At 46.9% G+C, this 23,316-nt stretch overlaps 1 protein-coding gene across 2 annotated transcripts in view; it reads left to right on the forward strand.

Moving 5' to 3' along the window:
• PTPRT (protein tyrosine phosphatase receptor type T) overlaps positions 1–23,316 on the forward strand; it is a 1,006,475-nt gene that overhangs the window by 944,824 nt on the left and 38,335 nt on the right. For both annotated transcript variants that reach the window (XM_058562674.1, XM_058562675.1), the window contains 2 exons: positions 1,494–1,581; positions 15,833–15,909. In XM_058562674.1, coding sequence (XP_058418657.1) covers positions 1,494–1,581; positions 15,833–15,909 — 165 coding nt within the window. The remainder of the gene's footprint in view (positions 1–1,493; positions 1,582–15,832; positions 15,910–23,316) is intronic.

A 23,316-nucleotide genomic window follows, 5' to 3' on the forward strand; every position in this document is an offset into this window, starting at 1 on the left:
GTCAGCCTTCATCCCTGTCCTTCCTTCATAGTCTACGTCTACAGCAGATGTGTTGGTACCCTACCCATGTCCCCTCTACACTCACTGTTCCCATGCATGCTCACCCAGTGCCTGCCTCCTGGAAGCACCTGTGACTTTTTGCCTGGAGGACTTCCTCCAAAAAGAATATGTGCACCTTGCCTACAGAGCATGATAGAAGTGCCAGGGGGGTTCCTAAGAGTTGTCCTCAACTAATGATAGATGAGAATTGATGGGTAAATACCTCAACTCCCTTCTCCCCCTGGTGAGACTACTCTGAGGCATGAGATGTGTCCATTGGATTAAGCCCCAGGTGTACACAGTGGTAACTTGCTTCTTGATGTACCCTATATTGACTTCCTTCCCTGAACTGTCTCACTTCCCCACTGCCCCACCCATGTTCCTTAGGATTGCCTCCAAAATAAAATCTTATACTGGAGTCCTTGTTTCTGAATCTGCTTCTGTGGGAAACCAAAATCGACAATATTCAACTGACCATCCTAAAAATAATCACTTCTCGCTACATCCACTGCCACCATCCTGGTACAAAGGTGCGAGGTACCATCATCTCTCGCCTGGAGTATTACAACAGCTTCCTAAGTGATCTCCCTGCTTCCTCTCTGGGCCTCCTAGAGCCTGTATTCTATACATGAGCCAGAATGTACTTTGTAAAACATAAATCAGACCAGCTAACTGCTCTGCTCAAAACCCTCCGATGGTTTCCCATCACACTTAGCACAATACCCAACTTGTTACCAATGACCACAATGCCTTAGTATAACCTGAACTCTCCCAGACTCTCCAGATGCTTCCATCACTGCTCTCCCCTGCTTCATCCTTGAATATGGTCATTTGGTTACCACCTTTGCACCTGCTGTTCCCTCTGCCTGGAAAGTGCTTGCTACTTTCCTTGGCATGACTGGCTTTTTCACATCATTAAGGAATTAGCTCAAATGTTACCTTCTCAGAGAAGCTCTCCCAGACTGTGTAATCTGAAACAATTCTTATCTCCCCTTACTATCCCTTTACACTGCTTTATTTTCTTCATAACATTTTCCACTATCTAAAATTATGTATGTTTGCTTGTTCATTTGCTACATCTCCCAGTTGACTGGAAGCTCAAGGGGGACTTTGTCTAGCCGTTGTATCCCGAGTACCTATAACAGTGACAAACACTTATTAGGGACTCAATAAAGTGAATGAATGGATGAATGAATGAACAAATGACTCCCTTACTGGACCAGATTTGGGCTCATGACACACAGAAGACATCAATAGCATTTGATTCAATGAACAAGTGAGTAAGTCCGTGGAGGGGCTGAGTCTACATTCTCTCCAGGTCCCATCCAAGAACACACAGCCCTTTATAACTAAGTTACTCATCACAGTGGGTCTCACTTTCCCCGTTGGCTCACCTACACCTGGATAAAGCTCCTGTTTCAGACCATTCTAACCATTCTGTCCTTTCTTTTTAGGCCTTACCGGAGGGGCAGACAGCTTCGTGGGACACAGCCAAAGAGGATGAAAACCGCAATAAGAATCGATACGGGAACATCATATCCTGTAGGTGCCCTTCTGGGAGGGCCCCAGGCTTTGGGGACATAGAGTAAAAGAAGCTATTGCCATTACTTACCCAGAATTCATTATCAAGCAATCCTTGATGTTTCCAGCTTTGGGTCTACATGCCAAACTGGGATCTCTATTTCAGCCTCCCTCTCACACCTAGCCTGAATGACAGATCCTGGCTTATCTCAACCAGGGCAGGTGGGGAGCTGGGTCCAGGCAGAGTAGATCCACGGAGCCTGTGAAGGCTGGGTCTTGCTTGGCATTGCCCGCTCAAGAATTCCTCAGGTCGGGGAGGAAGCCCAGCCAAAAGTATTCTCCTGTGTTCCCAGCAGTGTCTGTAATTCAGAGTACCACCCTAGCAGCGACTTGGGTGGGGAACAAGATCCAGCCCATGAGGAATGGGCTGAGAACACCTAGCAAGAGAATAGTGCTACTCTAAGCAGGTAGGATCCCAAGCAAGGTTTGATGCTCAGAAGGAGCCAGAAACTCTGGCTTAAGCCTGAGGGTTTGGGGAGCAGGCAACTCAGGGCTCAAAGGAACCCAAGGCTACTCTGGTCACACAAGAGACAGGGCTTAGGGCATCATGACTTCTGTCGGACCCCACTGCTGGTGGGACAGGGGCTCTAAGAGTGCCTGCCACTCGGGGCCTGCATCGGCCCAGGAATTTGGTGGCACTGAGCCTGCAGGAGGGAAGCATGTTCTTGTGCAGAGCTGGAGGATACATGGAAGGACGCTGCCTTTTGCTAAACAATGAGCTTTAGCATTCCCGTAGGCAGCCCCGGTGTGTGATTTGATGAAGGCAGTAGTGCAGAGTAGTTAGAACCCTCTGGAGTCAAACTGCCTGGGCTCTTATCCCAGCCGTGGGGCCCTCAGCGGGTTATTTGACCTCTCTAAGCTTCAGTTCCCTCACCTTTAAAATGATGAAAATAATAGAGTCGCTGGAAAAAGGTACATAAAACCCTTGGCATAGTGCCCGGCACCATTACTCTTAGCCATAGAGTTACTTTCTCGGCGTCACTGATGAGCAGTGTGGATATATCATTCCACCTTATTTTAACCAGGATTCCATGTGTGGACATGGAATACTCCAGGTTGGGGAGGGGCTATTTTGGAAAGATCACTAGGGTAGTTGATTGGGAGGGTGGGTTAGATTGGGAGAGGCTGGAGGCAGAGGGACCAGTCAGGAGACTACTGCAGTGGCCCCAGCAAGGGATGATGAGGCCTGAACAAAGCAATAACAATACTTTTGTGTGACTGGTACATAGTATTGAGTTCTCAAAGGAGAGGGAGAGAGACTGCCATAGAACTGAAGACCACACATAGGTTACACACAAGTATTGTCACTACCAAATATTGGTATGTACAGCCTTCAAACATAATAGAGAGGTTAGAGTTACCCCATGCAAAATGCTGCACATTTATTGTGATCAGAACAGGAGTCTACAGCAGCTTTTGTCTGCCACAGTGTAGCCAACTTGGACCTTTTGACACCTCACCAGTTGGGTGCCTGGCATTCCTTGGTCTCAGCTCTCAGGGTAACCCAGTTCAGCGGGAAAAAAAAAAAAACCTGAATAACAAATTATTTTTAGCACAGTTCAGTGTTTTGTTTTGTTTTGTTTTAACTGTCTAGACATTGCCTAAGAAAAAGCTTTGAGGAAGAAAGCATAAGCTACAGGCAGCTTGTAAAGGAAGACAGAGGCAGAAGTTTTAGCTTAGCTGTTTCCTGTGCTGATTTAGGAAGGGGCTATGAATGGTAGAACTAATTAGAAAACATTTATAATTTGTCTCTCGGAAGATAGTAATGCAGACAGCAAGATTTCTTGCAAGGAAAGTGTTGGAAAGAGATGTTCAAACCATCAGGAAATGTGTATTAAGACCTATGACTTAATAGGTGGGGCTCCTCTGAGCCAGGCCCTGAGCTGGACACTGGGACCCTCAGTCTCTGCTCCCAGGGAGCTCCCATTCTGGGCACAGGTGGCTGCTCGCTCTGAGTATCCTCTGCTCCAGCACTGTGCATACTGTGCCCTAAAACATCTGGTTACTTGTCTGTTCCCCATATCAGATTGTGAGTTCAGGTAGGGTCCACTGAATTATAGGCTGCAACACCCTGGGGATCACTCTAAACTTTAGTGTTCTCTCTGTCAAATGGGTATAACGGTGTCTTCCTCCTGGGGTGTTGTGCAGACAAGAAAAACTAAATGATGAGAGCACAGTGGAGAGACCCTGCCTCCCTGAGAGACAGGGCTATCCAGGCTGGTATCCGGGCCAAAGCTTATGGGGGCCGAAGCTGAGAACCAAGCTGTGTATCTCTCTGGACCTCCCACTGCTCACCCCCTGCACTCAGCACCCTCGCCTGAGCCACCATCAGCTCTCACCTGCACTCTGCCCAGCCTTCTTCGTGGTTGCTCCACATCTAATTTTGCTCCCAACTTTCTGCCTGTCTGATCTCTGACAGAAGCCAGAGGGACCTTCTCAAAACATGAATTGGATCGTGTCATTTGCCTACTGAAAACCCTTCAAGTGGCTTCCCTGCACTCTTGAGCACTCCTTATCCAAAGGCCCTCAGCTGCCTCTCCAGTCTCATTTCAGTGTCCTCTCCATCACAGTCCCCTCAATGAAGCCACGCTGGCCTTCACTCAGTCCCTTGAGCTTTCCGTGCTCATCCATGCCAGAAGGACTTTACATACTCTATTCTCTCTATCAAAGTGCCCTTCCCTCCTCTCTTTGTTCTGCTAAGTTCTACTTATCCTTCAGATCTTAGCTCAGTCGTCACTTTCTCAGAGAATCCTTCTGACCCTTAGAATTTGGTCAAAACTCCATTCTTCGCTCCTAGAGTACAAAGCGTGTCTCCTCCTTAGCCCTCATTATCATTGTGATTGAGAGGCATTCGGATGACTGTGTGTTGATGCCTGACTCCCTCACTAGAATAGATGCTCTGTGACAGCAGGACCACGGCTATCTTGCACTCATGTTTCCCCAAACCTAGCGCAGACTCAGCAAGACCCTGAAGGGCTTGAGCAGTGGGTCTTTCCCTTCTGGCTTCCCAAATAAAATAGAGAACACCCAGAAAGGATGGATGAAGGAGGCTGGATCAAAACAACACTTGGAACAGTGACATTCCAGTAAGGAAGAAGATGCTGAGCCTGATGAAGAGAGTGGGGAGAGACGGGACCCAGAGGGAAAGGAAGAGAACAACCCCATCCCTCTGAGAGCTGCATCTGAGAAAGCAGGATTCCAGGCAGCAAAGAAAAACAATGAAGGGGATTAGGACTCCATCAGTGGGGGTGCAGAAGACGCTGTCAGTGTCCCACACCTCACTCCCTCACTATGCAGTAACACCAGCTGGCGGTACCCATATCCAGGACCAGGATGAGGGGGAGGCAGGCGAGACACCTTGCATGCAACATTCAAGGAGGCCCCACTCACAGCTTTTTACCCCGCACTTGCATTTGCGCTACCCTGAGAGCCAGCACCTCTTTAAAGTGTGGCCCTCGGCGCCTGGCTTGTTCCACCCCAGTCCTGCCCTGTCTGCATCTCTTTGCCTGAGGACTTTCTCCAAAGCTGGGTAAGGATGCCTTGTTCATGCACAAGGCAGTATCTCCTTGGACCATGAAATAGCCCAGCTCCTCACCCTCCCACTGGGTATGTGTTCTAAACCTTTTTCCAGAGTTTCCACGGGGAGTAGGCTGCAGTGCCCACAGTCTTAATGGGCTTGAAAATTCACCGTTTCCAGGCTGCCTTCTCTTGGCTGTCTTACTCCTCCTGTTTCCTACTGGTGTCCCCCTCTCCATATAAACTTGCACTGGGACCCTCCTCTTACATCCACTTCTGGGGAAATCCAAATGGAGGCCGAGGGAATTCAAACACCACATGATACCACCTTGAGGGGCTTCAATAAACCTGAATCTCCTTTCTGCTTTAAGGGTTAATAACTCTTCAACAAATGGGGCTGGAGCAGGTCTGTACTCAGTACTGAAAGGAGATGGTGCCGAGGCAACCAGTGGACTCAAAAGCAGCACAGACATAAAGGGGAACCAAAAAAAAAAAAGTCCTGGAATGGAAATAAGAAAGGTAAAAGAGAAACAGCACCAAGGAATGGAAGGTGTTCCTGCCCTTGTATGTGTCCCTCCCAAAGGCAAAGTCTGCCGTGCCTTGGTAAATAGAAATATTCTTGGCACAAGAAGAAAACCGGGTGTGATTAGCATCTTATGGAACCCAGAGCACTGAGAGGCTGGAGTGGGGGACAAAGGCCTAGGCCAGGGAGAACAGAAGAGATGAAAGGGGATGAGAAGGAGGGAGGGCACCACCTGCAAAGGAAACAATGACAGAGAGACCTTGGCTAAATAAGCCCTTTCTTCCAGATGGTTCTGTTTAGAGTTTAGTAATAGAGACTGTGGGTTTCCAGGGAGTGCAAATGGAAAAGAAGTGAAAGGGAAGGAAATGAATGGGGGAAAATGAATAAGGAGTTCTTTGCTTTCAAGTAACTCTGGGGCAGAGACCGTGGACATGGGAGATTTCAAGAATACCACAGCATTCCCCATGTGGAAGTTCTAGAAGGTGCTTCCTGGATTGGCAGGAAGGAAATGACACTGAGGAGAGGAAGTGAACTTGGGGGCTGCAAATTTTATAAAATGAGGCTCCCTTTCTGGGATCAGTCGGGGTCTCAGCAGGAAACAGATGGGCCCCTCAAATAGGGTGATTTGAGGAGAATTTATTGAAGAGATTATTTATAAAGGTGGGAGCTAGGTGTAGACGGACTACAAGGAATAGTGCAGAACCCTGGGGCTAAATACCACCGCCACCCACAGAGGATTCAGTGGGACAGGTTGTCAGGATGGGGAGAGAGTTGACCTGACAGGGGGTGCAACCTTCACTGGCACTGCAGCCAGCCCGTGATGACCTCAACAAGGGAGCTAAAGGAATGAGTACCTCCCTTCATCCAGTCTCCTGCCTCTGCTCTCCATTGGCTAAACCCAACCAGAAGCCCGAGGACACGCGAATCTGCAGACCTAGTTCAGTGGTTCTCAAAGTGTGGTCCCTGCTGCAGCAGCAGCAGCATCTGGGGACTTGTTAGAAATGCTTTCTTGGGCTCCACCCCAGACCTGCCAAATCAGAAATTCTGGGGGTGATCTGTGCTTTAAAAAGCCCTCCAGGTGATCCTGATGCACATTCAAGTTTGGGAGCCTCCACTCTTGTCCACAGAGATCAGCCTCCTGGATTAGGGGACCAGGTGCAGAAGGCTGGAGAGCGGGTCTGAAGGGCAAACAAGATACCTGGTACATTTTTTGAGACTTCTTTTCCCCTAATCTAAGACAAGCCACTGGGCTCAGGTGTATTGGAGTATTGGACATGGGGTCAGGCAGATCCAAGTTCTAGTCTCAGTTCTGCCCTTTACCTGGTACATGACCTTCAGCGAGGTCACTTCATCTCTCTGACTCTCAGTTTCTCATTTCTCAGTTCAAAGAGGGCAAATTAAGATGAATAAATATTGAATCTGAATCTGTTGTGTAGACTTTTAAACCTAGATGAGACTTAGTCTAGCCTCTTTGAGTTCACAGGCAAGGAGCGATGGTCCAGAGATGTAGAACCGCCACCCAGGGTCACACAGCAAGTCTGTAGGGCAGCCACAACCAGAGCTCTGGGCTCCTGCCTGCCAGGGTGCCACGTGCTCCCTACCTAAGAGTCCCTCTGCATCAAGACACATCCATGCTCTTGGGGGAGAATGTGCTGAGGGCTCTGACCTCAGACCAGATGGCAGACTGAGACGAGTTCTTCAGAGAGGCCGTTCTCACTTCCAGGGAGGAACCCAGAGGATTTTTTCACAGCAATTTCTCGGCTGGTTCCTGGCAAGACAGAGCTGGGGGTACAAAATGGGTGCCTTGTTTAGCACTCCCAGCTCTCGGGCTCCATTCTTCTTTGCGGTCTCTGAGGGCGGCTCTTGCCCGGGCCCTACAGACCAATCCTGGTACAGAATCCCCCTGCCATATCCCCCCAACATCCACCACATCCATGGTTGCTGGCCCTAATTCCAACTACCACCACCTGTGTCTCTTTTTCTGAGGACTTGTTCTGGCCACTGGGGCCCTCTCTGCCAGCTTGCAGAGCAGGCTGGAAGTGTCAGGAAAGTAAACATTCCCAGGAGCAGCCCTCATCCGATGACTGACAGGAGTGGGTATACAAATACCCCAGCTCCCTCTCACCTGGGGAGGAATAACTTGGAGGTGCATGTTCACACTATCTCCTGGAGTTCCCTAACAGGATTAAGCCCCAGCTGTCTATGGTGGTAACTCACTTGATGACACACCTCTTATTGGAGTCCTTCCTTTCTCCATCTCACCTTTCCATTTCCCTTCTGGTGTTTCCTGGAATCACCTCCCAAATCAACTACTTGCACTCAAATCTGTCTCAGATTCTGCTTCTGAAGGAACCCAAATAAAGAACATTCCCCCCTTTCTTCAGACAGTTACCTTAGTGGGGCGTGGGCTGGACAGCCTGCTTAGGATGAACCAATAAATTCATCATCGGGGCCCCTCTCCCTCTAGCTTCTCTCAATTCTCTGCCCCTCTGTGCTTAAGCCCCCAAAGATTTCATCTATTGACACAGCTCCTTGCAGAGGGGAGCTGCCCAACCTCAGCCAGCATGGAATTGGCAGAACAAGGAGGTACAAAGAATGTTGGACTGTTTCCATTTCATACCCAAGCCACCCTCTCTCGATAATGGTAATTCAATCAAGATTGAATGTGCAGACCTTTAGCTTCAATGAGGTACCCAGGCAGTCTCGGCGGAATTACCTGCCTCCTCCCTATCCACTCGTGCAAGATGATGGCATTAACATTTCCAATACTTCTAGGAAATGATTTTCAGCTCCACAATTCATTGTAACGAGTCAAATCTCTTTTCTCTGAAAAATTGCCACTTTTCTTTACCCTCCTTAAGTGCCCGGAAGACAGGAGGAAAGAGCATCATGTATCAAACGATAGTCTCTCCCCATCCCCACCTCTCTGGAGTGGTTCTCTCTTTAAGTGGATGTGACTTGAGAAGACCAATTTATTGGGTTATCTTTGATGATGGAGGAAGAAAGGAGGAGATGTGGTTTGTTTTGAGAGTTAGAACTGTGCAAAGGAGGAAAATGAGCCCTCTCCTCTAGGGTCAGCATGGAAACACAAGGGGATGGGACAGTGTTGGAGTAAGAACTGGCATGGAAGGGGTGTGGAGGCAATGGGTCTTGGAGTTCCAGGAGGGGTAGGGACCACATCACTCTACAAGGAAACTCTCAACCTTCCACCTCCTCCTGAGTTGTTAAACTTCTTGGAGCCTTGAGTTTCTCATCCATAAAATGGAGCGATGATATACACCTCACAGAGTTACAATGAGAATCAAATGGCATAGCATCCATAAGGCTTCAGAACAGTACCTGGAACATCTGTTGCACTCCATGCAGGTAAATTACTGTACCGCACCACCTAACACAAGATGGGTCTCTAGTCTCATGGACCAGTACCAGTAAGGTCTTTTGGTCTTTCCCAAGACAAATGGAAGTGAATAACCAGGACACCTCTATGCTAAATAGCTGAACATTGGTCTGCACATTCAAACCTCACTGTGTATCAGAATCTCCTGGAAGCCTTGTTAAAATGCATATTACTGGGCCCCACCTTGGAGTTTCTGATTCAGCGAGTCTGGGCTGGGACTCAAGAATTTGCATTTCTAATAAGTTGCCAGGTGTCGCTGATGTTGTTGGTCAGGTGACTGCATTTTGAGAACCACTGGTCTAGAATAATAAAAAAAACTGGATTTACATATTTGTGTTGATTTCTTGCAAAACATCAGGTGCTTTCGTATCTTACCTCTTAGAATCCTTGCAACAAGTCTGCAAAGGTAGATATGATTTTGATATTAGAATTGGCTAAACTGAGGCTCAGGGAAGGCCAATAACTTGCCGCAGGTGATATGGTTAGTGTGTGACAGATCTCAGGTTTGCCTCCAGAGCCCACCCAATCCCTCACCTCCCTCCTGCGGAAGGCAAGAACTGGCTGTCAATCTTGGGAGAGGACAGGCTGGCTCTGCAGGTAGGGTGAGGAGTCAGCTATGGCAAGAGGAAGAATTTGAGCACAGGATCCAGGCACACTCTGCCAGCCTTGTGTAGAGGGAAAAGCCTTGGGTTCGAGGCCAGGTTACCTATAATCAACTGTATGACTGTAAGTGAGGGGCCCTGTCACTTCTGGCTCTCAGCTTTTCGGATACAAATATGAGTTCATTTATTGAACAGATCATTATTGAGCACCTGCTACGTGTCACACACTGTAGAGGAGTTCAGTAAATAGGATGCCTTCCTTAAATAGGGTGTGAAGGCGAGCCATGGGTCAATGAGAAAGTCACAGAAATACAACTACTCTAAGAGTTCTGAAGAAAAGTACAGAGAGCTATCAGAGTCTGTGGTGGAGAGATCCTAGGCGACTTCCTGAGGAAGGAGCATTGAGCTGAGAGCTGAAGAATGAGATGTTGTCAGCCTTGCAGGGTTTGGAGTATTCATTTGCATGTGCAAAGGCCCTGTGCTCAGAGCAGACATCGTGCATTTGAGCAACTGAAAGAAGGGCACGGTTATCAGAGTAGTGTGTGAGGAGGAGGGCATGAGCCTGGACAGAGAAGTAGGTCCCAAACCATCAGATCAGGCAAGGCATGTGGCATGTGGTAAGGCTTCAGTCTGTGTCCAGTGACGGATGGTGTCCTGGAGCTCACACCAGCATGTGAGAGCAGATGGTTAACTTTTCAGGAATTTTGTGAGCTAGCAGATGCCATGTTGGTGGCTTGAAATCCATCATGGTGGGAGTATTTATACCACAGAAATCAGCAGACATTACAAATCAGAGCCTTTTTTTTTCCTCCAGAGAGCCACTTGTTAAAGATTTACCAACATACCACTGGTCTTTGTCCTAAAACTACAAGGAACAGACTGATTCCAGAGGAACAATGTTTCTGTTCGCCCAGAGCTGTGTTCTGGGGAGCTCTTTAGATCTACATGTCTTTGCAGTTATGTCTCCCATCTGCAGGCTGTCAGCAGTTCTCTCCTCCCCACAAGCCCGTTCTTGCCCATCTCCCACCTCAGCTGAGAGCCAGGTGGAGCCAGGTTCCCGCACCTTCTTCTTACCTCTCCCTTGAGGAGTTTGCTTCTCCTCTATGTGACTCTTCTCTACTCCTCTCCTTGTCTTGAATATCAAACGAGGAGTACCAAATTAGCTGTTTTTCAAGCTTGCAAAATGTAGATAGGGCATAATGAACGTTCTGAGCTGCTTGTAAATTACCTCAGATAAACTCCTTCACATCGCCCGCTGCCCCATCTTTCTCCACGTGCGTGTGGATAAACACAATTTTTTATCCTTCTAATTACATAAAGTTAGAAGAAGAAGGGGACACAAAATAATATTAGCATCTCCCAGAAGGAATAAATAAACCATGAGGACACTGCTACTCCTTGCAATGCCTTTCTGGTGGACCTATGGCTGAATTCTGCCCTTTAATGAATACACACAACAGCGCTGGCCTCTGCGGGAAGGTGGATTTACATTTAATAGGAAGGGCAAATGAGGAGCGCTAAGTTTCTAATCATCTCTGCCGTCGGCTCACTGCCTGCCTCACATCCAGCCCACAACCACTATTTATTAAGCGCCTGCTGTGTACCCAGCACTGTCCTAGCACTTTTTTTAGAGCAGTTTTAGATTTATGGAAAAATTGAGCACAATGTACAGAGTTCCCATATATTCCGTCCCTCTCACCTACGTTCAGTTTCCCCTATTATTAACATCTTGAATTGGTGTGATAACATTTGTTACAATTGATGGACCAATATTGATCCATCAGTATTTGCTAACATCCGTAGTTTATATTAGGGTTCACTCTTTGTGTTGTACAGGTCTATGGTATTTACAAATTTATAATGACATGTATCCACCATTACAGAATAATACAGAATAGCTTCATTGCCCAAAAAAATGCCCTGTGCTCCACCTACTCATCCCTCCCCCCAAGTCACTGACAACCACTGATCTTTTTACTGTCGCCATAGTTTTGTCTTTTCCAGAATGTCATAGAGTCGGAATTATACAGTATATAGTATTTTCAGACCGGCTTTTTTCACTCAGCAGTATGCATTTAAGTTTCCTTCTTGTCTTTTCATGACTTAATAACTCATTTCTTTATATCACTGAATAATATTCCATTGTATGGATATACTACAATTTGTTTATCAATTCACTTATTGAAGGATATCTTGGCTTTTTCTAAGTTTTGGCAATTGTGGGTAAAGCTGCTATAAACAATTTGTGTGCAGGTTTTTGTGTGCAGACATAATTTTTCAACTCGTTTGGGTAAATACCAGGGAAAGCAATTGCTGGATCATAGGATAAGAGTATATTTAGTTTTGGAAGAAATTGCCAAGCTGTCTTCCAAAGTGGCTGTACCATTTTGCTTTCCCACCAGCAATGAATGAGAGTTCCTGTTGCTCCACATCCTCGCCAGAGTTTGGTGTTGTCTGTGTTCTGAATTTTGGCCATTCTAATAGGTTCGTAGAGGTATCTCATCGTTGCTTTAATTTTCAATTCCCTAATGACATACATGATGTTGAACATCTTTTCATGTATAACTTCTTTCATTGGGTGTCTGTTCAGACCTTTTACCCATTTTTTAATTGGGTTATTTGTTATTGTTGAGTTTTAAGCATTCTTTGTATATTTTGGATACAAGTCCTTCATCAGATATGTCCTTTGCAAATATTTTCTCCCAGTCTGTGCCTTGTCTTTTCATTATCTCGATGTCCTAGCACTCTTCATGCCTGCATTTTCTCATTTAATCATCCCAACATCCTGTGAGCTATATAGAATTGGTTCCATTTTGCTAAGGAAACCAAGGCTTAGAGAGATCATTGACTTGCTAAGTTACTTGCATCTAAGTGCCTTGACCTGGCATGGAGAGCCCTCTGTAATCTAACCCCCGCCTACCTCCTCTGCCTCTTCCCCCACTGCTAATCCCCTCACATTCGATGTTCACAAGACAAGAAACTGCTTGCAGCTCCCCCAAGGTTCTTGCTTTTCCAGGATCTCTGCCTTCACTCTTTGCTGTTCCTTCTGATGGAAAGACTCTTGCTCATTGTCCATTGGTCAAGCCTTACTCACTTAAATTCCTCATTCAATTATTACTTCACAAAGCCCTCTATTTCTCACTTTCTAGACCTTGAAGTTCCACTTCTAGGTACACACTGTCTCCCCCACTACACTGACAAACTCTTTAAGCGTGAGTATCATTTTGATAACACTTTCGTAGTCCCTTCAACAAGCCTGCACGTAGTAGGCACTCAGTGAACGTCTCCTTAATGAATGAATGAAGAGGAGCGATTGGCCAATACCATCATCTGGTGGTTAGAGGCACCTTTCATCTTCAAGCATATTTAACTAAAAGAAGTAAGTTTCTTTTTGTTTTGTTTTTAATCATTTTTGCTTTCAGATTTTAAATTTCATTTATATTAAAGAAAATTCCCTTTCAATATTTTAAACCAGAATCTCTGTTTCCAGTGCTATAGACCCCAAGGGAAGGCATAACTCAATAAATAAAGGAGATTTTTGAATCAATAAGTCATTAGTGAGACCACTGAGTGAAAACACAATATGCATTTTCACTTTTTTAAGGCTTACAGTTTTTGTAACCACTGGTAACAAGGCTTAACAGCCTGAGCTCAGAGGCAGGTGCTGGGCCTCGTCTGAATCCCTGCTGGGTGGAGTGTCCCCCAAGAAGTCTTACTCTCTGGGCTAGAATACTGCAGGAGCTGGGGAGCAAACATTTGCACAGACTCCAGGAGTAGTACCTGCAAGATGCTGGAGGTCCAGGGGCAGCACATTGTGTGAACAGAGCAGGAGTTCAGGATCAGACAGACCTGAGATAGAACCCCAGCTCTGCCACTCATAGGCTGGGATAACATAACGTGGGAAACTTGCTTAACCTCTCTGGGCTCCAGTTTTTTCATCCGTGAAATGGAAAGAATGATAATACTACATTATTGTGGTATTATTATAATAACCTATAGAGCTATTTTAAGGAATAAACGATTGAGTGGGATAATGTATGTAAATTCTCTGGTAGCTCTCGTGAACTCCATAAAGGCTAGTTCAAACTCCTCCCCCACTCCCCCACCCACCCAAAGGAGTTACTTAGACCTCCACCTACTCCCTGTAATTGCTTCCAGTGAAACTCTTCCCCATGATGAGTAAAGGGGCATCCAGTATATCTCAGTGTCTAGCATACTGCCTGGCACATGGCAGATACTCAATGAATAATTTTTTAATTAATTGATTAGTTAATTTAATAATGGATTTGGGTGGTATCCTGCCAAGCCCGGGCCTGTTTGTCCATCCACAGACCCATTCCTTACCTTCTTCTGTTCAAATTTCTATCACAAGGAACTGACCCCTGCAGGTTGCCCGTCTCAGTCTCTCTTGTCAGCTGGCTTCTGGCTGCGCTTGGCCAATGACATGTGCTGGTGGGAGACTGGAGGGCGGGAGAAAGGAAGAAGCCGGGGTATTTCTCCCATCTGTCCACTCACAGGCGCCTTCTTTAGGAGGCAGAGAGGCTCCTCCTTTTCACCAGCTCTGGCCAGAGAAGCCCACTGAGGCTCCAGTGTCCACAGGCGGCCCCAGCCCCTGAGCTCTGGTAATGCTGCATCCTCCCTCTGTCCCTCCAGCCCTGGGGAGACAGTATGTCCTTGTTGGTGCTTATATCTGAGTTACTTCACCCTCCTCTATTTCACTTCTTACCTCTTCCGTCACCCAGGTAGCCACTTCTCTGTCATTAACTCCCTCTGCTGTGTACGCTTGAAGAGGTTTCTAATATCCTGCTTGGGCCTTTGGAAGGAGGAGTGTCTGAACTCAGAGTTAAGAGAACCCCATTCTTCTAAGCTCCACCATCCACTGGCCACGTGGCCAGTCAGTCCTTGTGACCCCCAGTTTCCTCATTTGTAACAAGGGCTAAGAGCACCCATCCTGCTTCTCTCACAGGATCATTGTGGGAGTCCAACAAGCTAAGCCATTCATACATTCACCGAGTATTTATTGAGTACCTGCCCCATGTGGAGGTGCAGAGGATAGGTCAGGGAACAAAACAAATAATGCCCCTGTTCTCAGGGATTCCAGTTAGTAGTACTAGCTGTGCTTGTGAACTGCAAAGTGCTGTATAAGGCTAACAGGATAGGCTGACCTGACCTCCTTAACCTCTGGGGACCCTTGGGGATGCCCAGAGCTTTCTGGCCCACTTGCTGGGAACCCCACCCCTGCCCTAGGGTAGGGCGGACTGGCCAGTTGATGCAGCGACATGCAGTGACATGTGCCCAGTGACCTGACCGGCAAGCTGAGCCCCCTCCTCCCAACCAGACCCAACCAGGGTGTTTTGTTTGTGTGTGTCTGTTAGCGTGCTGGAGCACGCTTTAATTAACTGTAAAGGATTAGCCTGATTCTTCTGCTGTACTAGGTTTTTTTTAAATGGTTTTTATTTGGTGTTATTTGAAGTAAGTGTGCTATCGACTAAAGCCTGCAAATCTTGTTTATGCCTAGATTGTGTTTGAAATGGTCTTCTCTGTAACACGATCTTTAGTTGTGGATGACCTCTTTTATAATGATTTAGTCAGCTTCGTTTGAATGATAGTATTGATAACAATACGTGGCCAACAATCTGTTTGCAACAATATTCCAAGAGGCAAAAGAAAAGCAATTTGTGCACGTGTGGAAAATAGGTAAATTTGCCTTTTTTAAGCAAGCATGAAAATGGAGCATATTAATTCTGGTTCAACACTTCTCACAGCCAGAGTGTTTTCATATGGTGTCTCTTGCATTGTCCTGTGGAAAGAGTATTTCCATCCCCATTTTAATGACAAATTTACTAAGACTTAAACAAGCAGGTTGAGTACCTACCTACTCACCCAGGTAGGTAATGACAAAGCCAGAATCAGAAGGGCAGGTGGAGAAAAGAGAATAAGCATACACAGGTCCTTTTTAAGGCATAGTAATCTCCCTGAGCCTCAACTTTCTCATCTGTAAATGGGCGTAATAACTGAGGGCGGCGCTGGGGGTTAAAGGAGAGAGTGTGTACAGTAGCAGCACAGGGCCTGATATGCGGTGGTTAATGAAGGATGGCTCTAAAGGAAGGCAGTGCTGGCTCCTCACCAAAAGCTTCTTACCACCTGTCTCCTTGCTTTCTGCTCTCTCTGCAGATGACCATTCCCGAGTGAGGCTGCTGGTGCTGGATGGAGACCCACACTCTGACTACATCAACGCCAACTATATTGATGTGAGGGTCTTCGTGGGTTGGGCAGCTGGGGTCTGGGGTGGACAACAGCAGGCTCAAGATCTGTGGCTGTCCCCCACTCTCTCCCCAACAAGGTGGCCCCCCAGAACATGTCCAGAGTGGTCTGGCTCCTCCCTGATCGTGTAACTAGTATAACCCAAGTTGGTTATCCATCTAAAGCTACATCCTCTTTCACACTGGCTGCAGGAGCCTGCTCTGCAGGGCCCTAGGACAACTGCCAATCTTGTTCCTTCTAAGTCACCTGTATGTGTGTCTGTTTGTCCATTCGTTCATTCTTTTGAAGGTATAGCCATTTATGCAGCAAAAATTTAAAAGTGCCTACTGTATGCTGGATGCTATGGGAACCATAAAGCTAAAAATGCCATGGTCTCTACCCTCTAAAACCTTAGCAGGAAGCTAAGCTGTGCACATCAATAATTCCAGGGCCAACTAGAAAGCGATAAGTGTCATAAGTTCAGATAAAACGCTGCAGGGATTCAGAGGTGAGGGAAAACTCACTTCTTCCATCAGGAATGCACAATGTGATGTGAACCAAAGCTTCAGGCGCAGGTAGAATTTAAAATCAAAGAGGGGGAAGATGGGCCTCTGGTTCGAGAGAACAGCACAAGCCAAGCTGTAGCAGCTAGAAGCAGAGGATATGTAGCAGCTCAGTGTGAGGGGAGCAGAGACTATTAATGGGAATAGTGGAAAATAAAGTGGAGCTAGATCTTTGATGGTTTATGATCAAACTTAGGAAGTTGGAGTTTATCCTGTAGGCAAGAGGAAGCGATTGAAAGTTTTTGATCAAGGAGGTTACCAGTTGGGAGCTGAGCTTTGGATGATTTATCTGTCACTGGAGTAAGAGAGATCAGAGGGAGGAGAGTCTGGAATTAAGACACCCAATTAGGGAAGGGGCTGCTTCAGGATTTCAGAGACTGTTGAGGAAGAGACTAAATACAACAGGAGCCAAGATGGATTCCCACGGACATGAGAGAGTTTGCAAAAGAGGAGCATGGCCACTGGGGCCAGATGGACATCCTAGCGTGACTGATTCAAGCCAGGCTTCTCAGGACCTCAGCTAGGAGCCCAAGGGCCTTGATGAATGGCTCAGAGATGCACCTTGGTCCCTCTGATTCCCAAGTGTGTTTATAGACAAGCTATAAAGTTCAGTGGCATGCTTTTGAATTCCCCATAATCTAGACTGAGCCAGACGATTCATTAATTCAACAATTATTTTTTGAGCCTTGTTTTGGTCATTTGCCTGTTTTCCCTCAGATCTATTCCTTGTCCTTCCCCACTCTGCTTTGCAGGTGTGTGGGTGTATGGGTGTGTAGTGCAGGGATGAGAGTGAGCTGGCCCCTTCAAGGGAGGCACTGATGGGAGATTGCAAGGTGAAAAGAAGGGAGAAGCCAGTGTGTTTCTCCTCCTCTCTCACGTCCTGGGGTAGCAACAGCAGCAGTGGCTGTATCCCATCTGCGGCTCCAGCTTCCATCAAGCAAGCCCATCAGAGTTCCAGCTTGGCCAGATGGCCCCAGCTCCTGGGCTCTGGCAGCTTTTGTCTCCCATTATCCCACTAGTTTTAGCAGTGGTCACAGCCTCCCGCTGTTGCCAATCTCTGGGTCACCCCACTGTCCACTGTTTAGCATCTCAGCACTCCCATCAGCTGTATAACCAACTCCCTATACTGAATTCGCTCTGTGTGAAACACCTAGGGTGGTTTCTAGTTCCATGCCTGGACCCTGGCTAACAAGGGGCCTACATGTGGTCAGGAACTGGGGCTGGGGCTTCAGTGGAGGTCGTGGTCTCTGTCACTGTGGCCTTTCTGGGAAAGTTCACAAGGACATGGCCAGTTTGGAACAGCCTGTCTCCAGCCTGGAACAAAACACCCTGAGCATTCACCCTTCAGCCTTTCCCTCCTGCATCTAGTATTCATTTCACAAACACTGAGCAGATCCTCCACAGTGTGCTGGAAATACAAACCTTAAAAGGGACTCAAGTCTGGTGAGAGAATCAGATAAGAAAAGAGTCCTCACAGAGCAGTGGCTATGGGAACATAAAGGAAAATCAAAACCTCAAGGTGGGGATGGGGTGATCAGTGAAGCCTTCCGGGAGGAGGTGACACAGTGCTGCCTTAGCCAACGAGTAAGAATCAGTCAAGCAAGAAGGATTGCTGGTAACCTAAGAACTATTGATCACCTCTCATGTACCAACATTATCTTAACTAGTACCACAACCTCACAAAGTAAGTCTCATTACTACCCATTTCCAGATGAGTAAGCTGAGGTTCTCAAGGTCATGTAACTTATCCAGGCTCACACTGCTAGGAGGTGAGGGAAGAGGGAGCAGGCATCTAAATCAGGGGTGCCTTCCCCACCATGCCCTGCTGGCTTTAATAATAACAGTAAAGCAATGACAATAGCCAGTGGCTCTAAATGAGTCACTCCGGGACCCTATGATGAGTCAGTTTATTGAGACTTCTCAACAGCCCACCAAGGTAAGTAATCACCCCCATTTTCCAGATATGGAAGCTGAGGTTTAAAGAGGTGGCAAAGCTTATCTAAGGGCATGCAGCTTGTCAGTGGCAGAACAAGGCTAGGAACCAGAGCTGAATGACTCCCAGCCCAGGCTCTTCCTACTGCCCTCCCCCCCTTCTCCCGGACACACCTTGCACCCAGAACACAGTGGGGACCCAGTCAGCACGTGCTAAACCATATTGAGTTGGTTCCCTCCATTTCTCCTTGACTTGTCTATGGCTGAATGGATGCGGCAGCCCCGAGGGCCATGGCCCATGCGGGGTCGGCAGCCCAAGTTGCCACATCTGGCATTTGTTATCTGAGTGGTGACCTCCAGCAAAAGTCACTTTCCTAGACAGACACTCAATCCAAAGTTGAGTGAGCATCTGAGTGCAGTCAGAGCCAAGACACAATTTGGTATTTTATAGGCAACAAATGAAATTGCTTAAAATGCAAGTGAATCTTCGCAACATCAGTACTAAGAACGTCTCCCAGCTCTATCAGGTTCTATCATTACAGTGCATTCTGCAAGCCTTTAAGGGTGAGAAACCAGGGGTCAGGGTTAAGAGCCTTGTTCAGGTCACACAGCTAGAATCCAGTTCTCTGCCCACCTGGGACACACCACAGCCTCCTCCCTCTCTCTTTAAGTAGATTGTGCAGACACGCCAGACAGCCTCTGCTAGATGCTGTCTTAATATGTGATGCTGGATCCCAGTGGTTAGAGTTAAGGGCTCACAAGACCAAAGTCATGAGTTCAGTCTTTGTAGAGCCTGTTGAATCCAGACCTTTCTGCTTACTAGCTTTATGATCTTAGATAAATTATTTACACATTCTGATATCTGTAAAATGGGATAATAGTGCTACCCCACAAGAATGTGATAAGTGATGTAAAGTATCTATCTGTTAGGGTCCCATTGGGAAACAGAAGCTCACTCAAAGGGAGGAACCCAGGAGAGTTTAATAAGGGTGGGAACAAGATTAAGGGAATCCAGCAGGGTGGGGTGTGGTATCCCTGGGCGAGCAACTGCAGGGAGCTCCAGGCTTAGAGAGGGAGAGAGTAACTATAAGGAGAGGGCTACCTGGTAGGAGCCGTAGCCTTTGATAGAGTGTCAAGGCTGACCCATGGTGACCTGATAGGTCACCTCCCCAACCTCCGCATGGCCTGTGAGCTCCTGCTTCTGTTCCCCATTGACAGAACCCAGCTAGAAGCCAGAGGGCATGGAAGCGCATGGTGTAGTCCACACAGGCCAGCCTCCCATGGCACAAAGCAAAGCGTGGAAAGGAAGAGAGGGTAAATGGAGGGACAGAGAAGACACCAAGCACAAACACCTCCTGGCACGGTATTACCAACATGGGGTGGAGGGTAGGGGAATCACATTAATCACAAACCTGCCATATACTCCAGCAATGTTAAAATTCCTGGGGTCTCTATGGGGATTCCTGGCAAGACACACCCGAGTCACCTATCTAGGTCCTCACCCCTTTGCCCTGGTCTCCAGCCCAGCTGAAATCTTCGTTGCTCCCCAAAGAGCTAACTGCGCACGCTAGAATCATTTATCCACAATTGGATCTTGACGATCCCTTAAAATGACTCCATTTGGAGAATGAGCTGGATGGGGCCAGCCCTGTCTGTGCCTCCAGAGGCCGTGGTTCTGCTCCTGTCTGAACCATCCCGCTGGCGGGTTTGTTTGCACACCCACCATATATTGGCCACTTGAATCTGTTATAAATTACCAGTCTGGAAATAAATATCGTATCTGGAGCTCCAGTAAGTAACAGATGCGTGAGTGCAGAGTGAGATAAATGCGTTTTGGATGTGAACCTCTTCCCATTGCTCACAGACAGATGGAGGGAGGCCCAGTGCTGGTTTGCAGTAGAGCTGCATGCTGTGTAGGTGGGACTTAAATGAACTCGAAGTTCTTTTAAGGTTAGGAAGTTTTCTGTACCAGCTCTTGGCAAATCCCCAGAGGAGTCCCAATTGAGCAATACATTTCCTTTTATCTCCAGTGCTGAGGAGTCTCATGGTTAGAATGTTTTCTCTTTGGGGACTGCATGGGTTCTTGGAGGCCAAAGAGGGTCTCTTTACTTAGATGCAGTGTGCTGTGAGGAAAGGCGCGCAGCATGCATGCATTCATTCATTCGATATGCATTTATCATGGCTGATGGCCCAGGCACACTTCTTTGTGCTGGGGACACAGCCATGAACAAGACAGATACAGCCCTGCCCTGTTGGAGCTCTCATTCAGCTGGGGAAACAGACACTAAGCATGGAAATAAACAAAGAACATTATGCCATTTGGTGATAGGTGCCCTAAAGAAAAGTAAACCTGGGAAAACTGAAAGAGGTTGACAGAGTGGTAGAGAAGGGCTGCCCCCAGAGGTGACTGACAACGGAGCAGAAGCCTGGATGGAGGGAGAGAGCAAACCACTGGGTGATCTGGGGACAGACATAGCAGGCACAGGGAATGGCCAGTGCTGAGACTCTACATGGAAACATGACTGCTATTTCTGAAGAAGAGCAAGACAGCCAGTGAGCTGGGGGAGAGGGGTAGGAAACAGAGACCATTCTGAAGGGATGGAATGGGAACCACAGGGATGTCGAGATGCCCAAACTAGGCTTAAGAGGCCAATTCAACCACCACCACCTGCGAGAACACTTCTCTGGCCTCCTTGGCTGAGTCAGCTCCCCATGGGAGCTCCACAGAGCCCCACATCTTCGCCTTGGGAGCGCTTATCCCAGTGAGTCCATAAGCTGCTCAAAAGCAGAGCTCACATCCATCTGGTCCACTTCTGAATTTCCAGTGCCTTGTACACGATAGTAGGTGCTCAATTAATACCCGTTGATTGAATACTGAATGCCTGAGCTAACAAATAAATGAAAATAGTGAACCCAAGTCATCTCACCCCACAACCGAAATGGGAATTTCTTGCTCAGAATTTCACCTCGTTGACTTTCAAGCACATTAGAATCTTCCAAATCAGTTTTCTCCAGAGTCTTTTGTCTTCCAGCCTGTGCATTAAGGGAGTACCCCAACCTTACCTCAAAGACATATCCATGCATGTATGCCACCAACCAGCCTCTCCTGAAAACTGCACCCAGCTCTGAGTGTCATGTCCCATGGCCCAGGAGGAGAAAAGTACAAAAAATGTATTGCAGCACATGCTGTAAGTGTGTTAATCAGGTGTATACAAAGCCCTGCAGGACCACTCGAGAGGAAGGAGGTCTCATCTGAAGTGTGGTGTGGGGAAGCTGGGACACAGGGTACATAGGAGGGGATGGAGAGGGACAACTAGAAGTAAGGAAATGAAGCTGGAGATGAGGATGGAGACAGATGATTATTTCCAAGCTTAGACATTTAGATATTATCTTGCAGGCAATGGGGAGCCATTGCAGACTTTTAAGTGGGGAAATAACGTAATCAGATGTGTGTTGGGAAGTTCACTCTGGCAGGAAGCAGATGGGCTGTGGGACCAGACTAGAGGCAGAGAGGTCAGCAAGAGACTGGTGCCATGGCCCAGGTCAGGGAGGACGAGGGCTGTGAGGAGTGATGAGGGGGATAGCAGAAGAGGGTGGACTTGAGGAACCACATCTTCCCAGGCTCTAGGAAACTATTTCTATTCCCAAACCTACTCAAGAAAATTCTCGGTCTAATTCCTCCTGTGAGCTTGGGAAGCCCTGTCCATCTTGACTTAGAGGAACAGATCACTCTTCCTACCTCTCACTTTGCTTCCTACCTCTGTCTCAGAGAAGGGCTCAGTTACTGCATTCATAGGCAGAGGAAGAGTGCAGAGGGGAGGGCAGTACTTACCATCTCACAATCTCCCTAGTGGCCAGCATAGACTTTTAGTTGAGGTAGGCATTCAATAAATTGTTTGCCAGATAAACAATAAAATAATAATAATAGCAAAGACATATATGTTAAATCTTAGGATAGTGCCTGGCATCTAGTAACTATCTTATATTAACTCTTTTAATCCCAGCAGCTACGCTATGATGTAAATGCTATTATCCCCATTTGACAGCAAAAAATAAATTGAGGGACAACGAGATTAAATAACTTGCCCCAGACAACACAGCCTGGAAGGGGCGGAGCCAGGATTCAAACCCAGGCAGTTAGGTCCACAGTCTGTGCACATAACCACCCTGCTGTGATGCCTTACTAGTTGGTTTGTCAGTAGCTTGTCTATTGGGCATTTGCTCTGAGTCTCACACTATGCTAGGCTCTGTGGGAATTTTTTATTAAACTTCGGGGGTGGTGTTTGTCTTCAAGAAGCTGACAACATCACTAAAAAGATAGGACCACTCAAACAAAGAGTTTAGATGGGGTTCTTGATTCCTATGTGGTTAGTCCAGCTGTTCTGGCCTTGGGTTCATACTGACAATCAACGCAGATATTCCTAGAGTATGTTGAGGAATTAGGAGGTACCTACTAAATATTTATGGAGCAAGGGGAATGAGGAGAAATGTACAGGGGACTCTAAAACTAGTCTTTGAATCAGAAAGTGCATCCAGAACTTCAGAGATGCCATATCTATTTCACCATAAACCAGACGGATGGTAATTCTGGCTTATTTCCTGAAGAACAGGGTCTTGAGTCAGCTCATCCATCTTGACAGGACTGATCACCAACGTTAAAGACAAAAATAGATATTCATCAAACTTTAGGACTTGATGGTTAACCATAAAGGAAAGTGGATTTCAGGGCTGTCAACAACCGCTCCACCAATAATTCTCCATAATTGGCATCTGTATTTTTTTAAATTTATCCATTCATTTATTCATTCACTCATTTATTCATTCAATAAATACTAATTACATTCAATGTTATGTACTAAATGCAGATCTATTTCCAAAACTTGAACTTCTACCCAATATGATATACTTCCTCTCTGTAAC

Source organism: Diceros bicornis, chromosome 19 (assembly GCF_020826845.1).
Source record: "Diceros bicornis minor isolate mBicDic1 chromosome 19, mDicBic1.mat.cur, whole genome shotgun sequence".
Taxonomy (NCBI): Eukaryota; Metazoa; Chordata; class Mammalia; order Perissodactyla; family Rhinocerotidae; genus Diceros; species Diceros bicornis.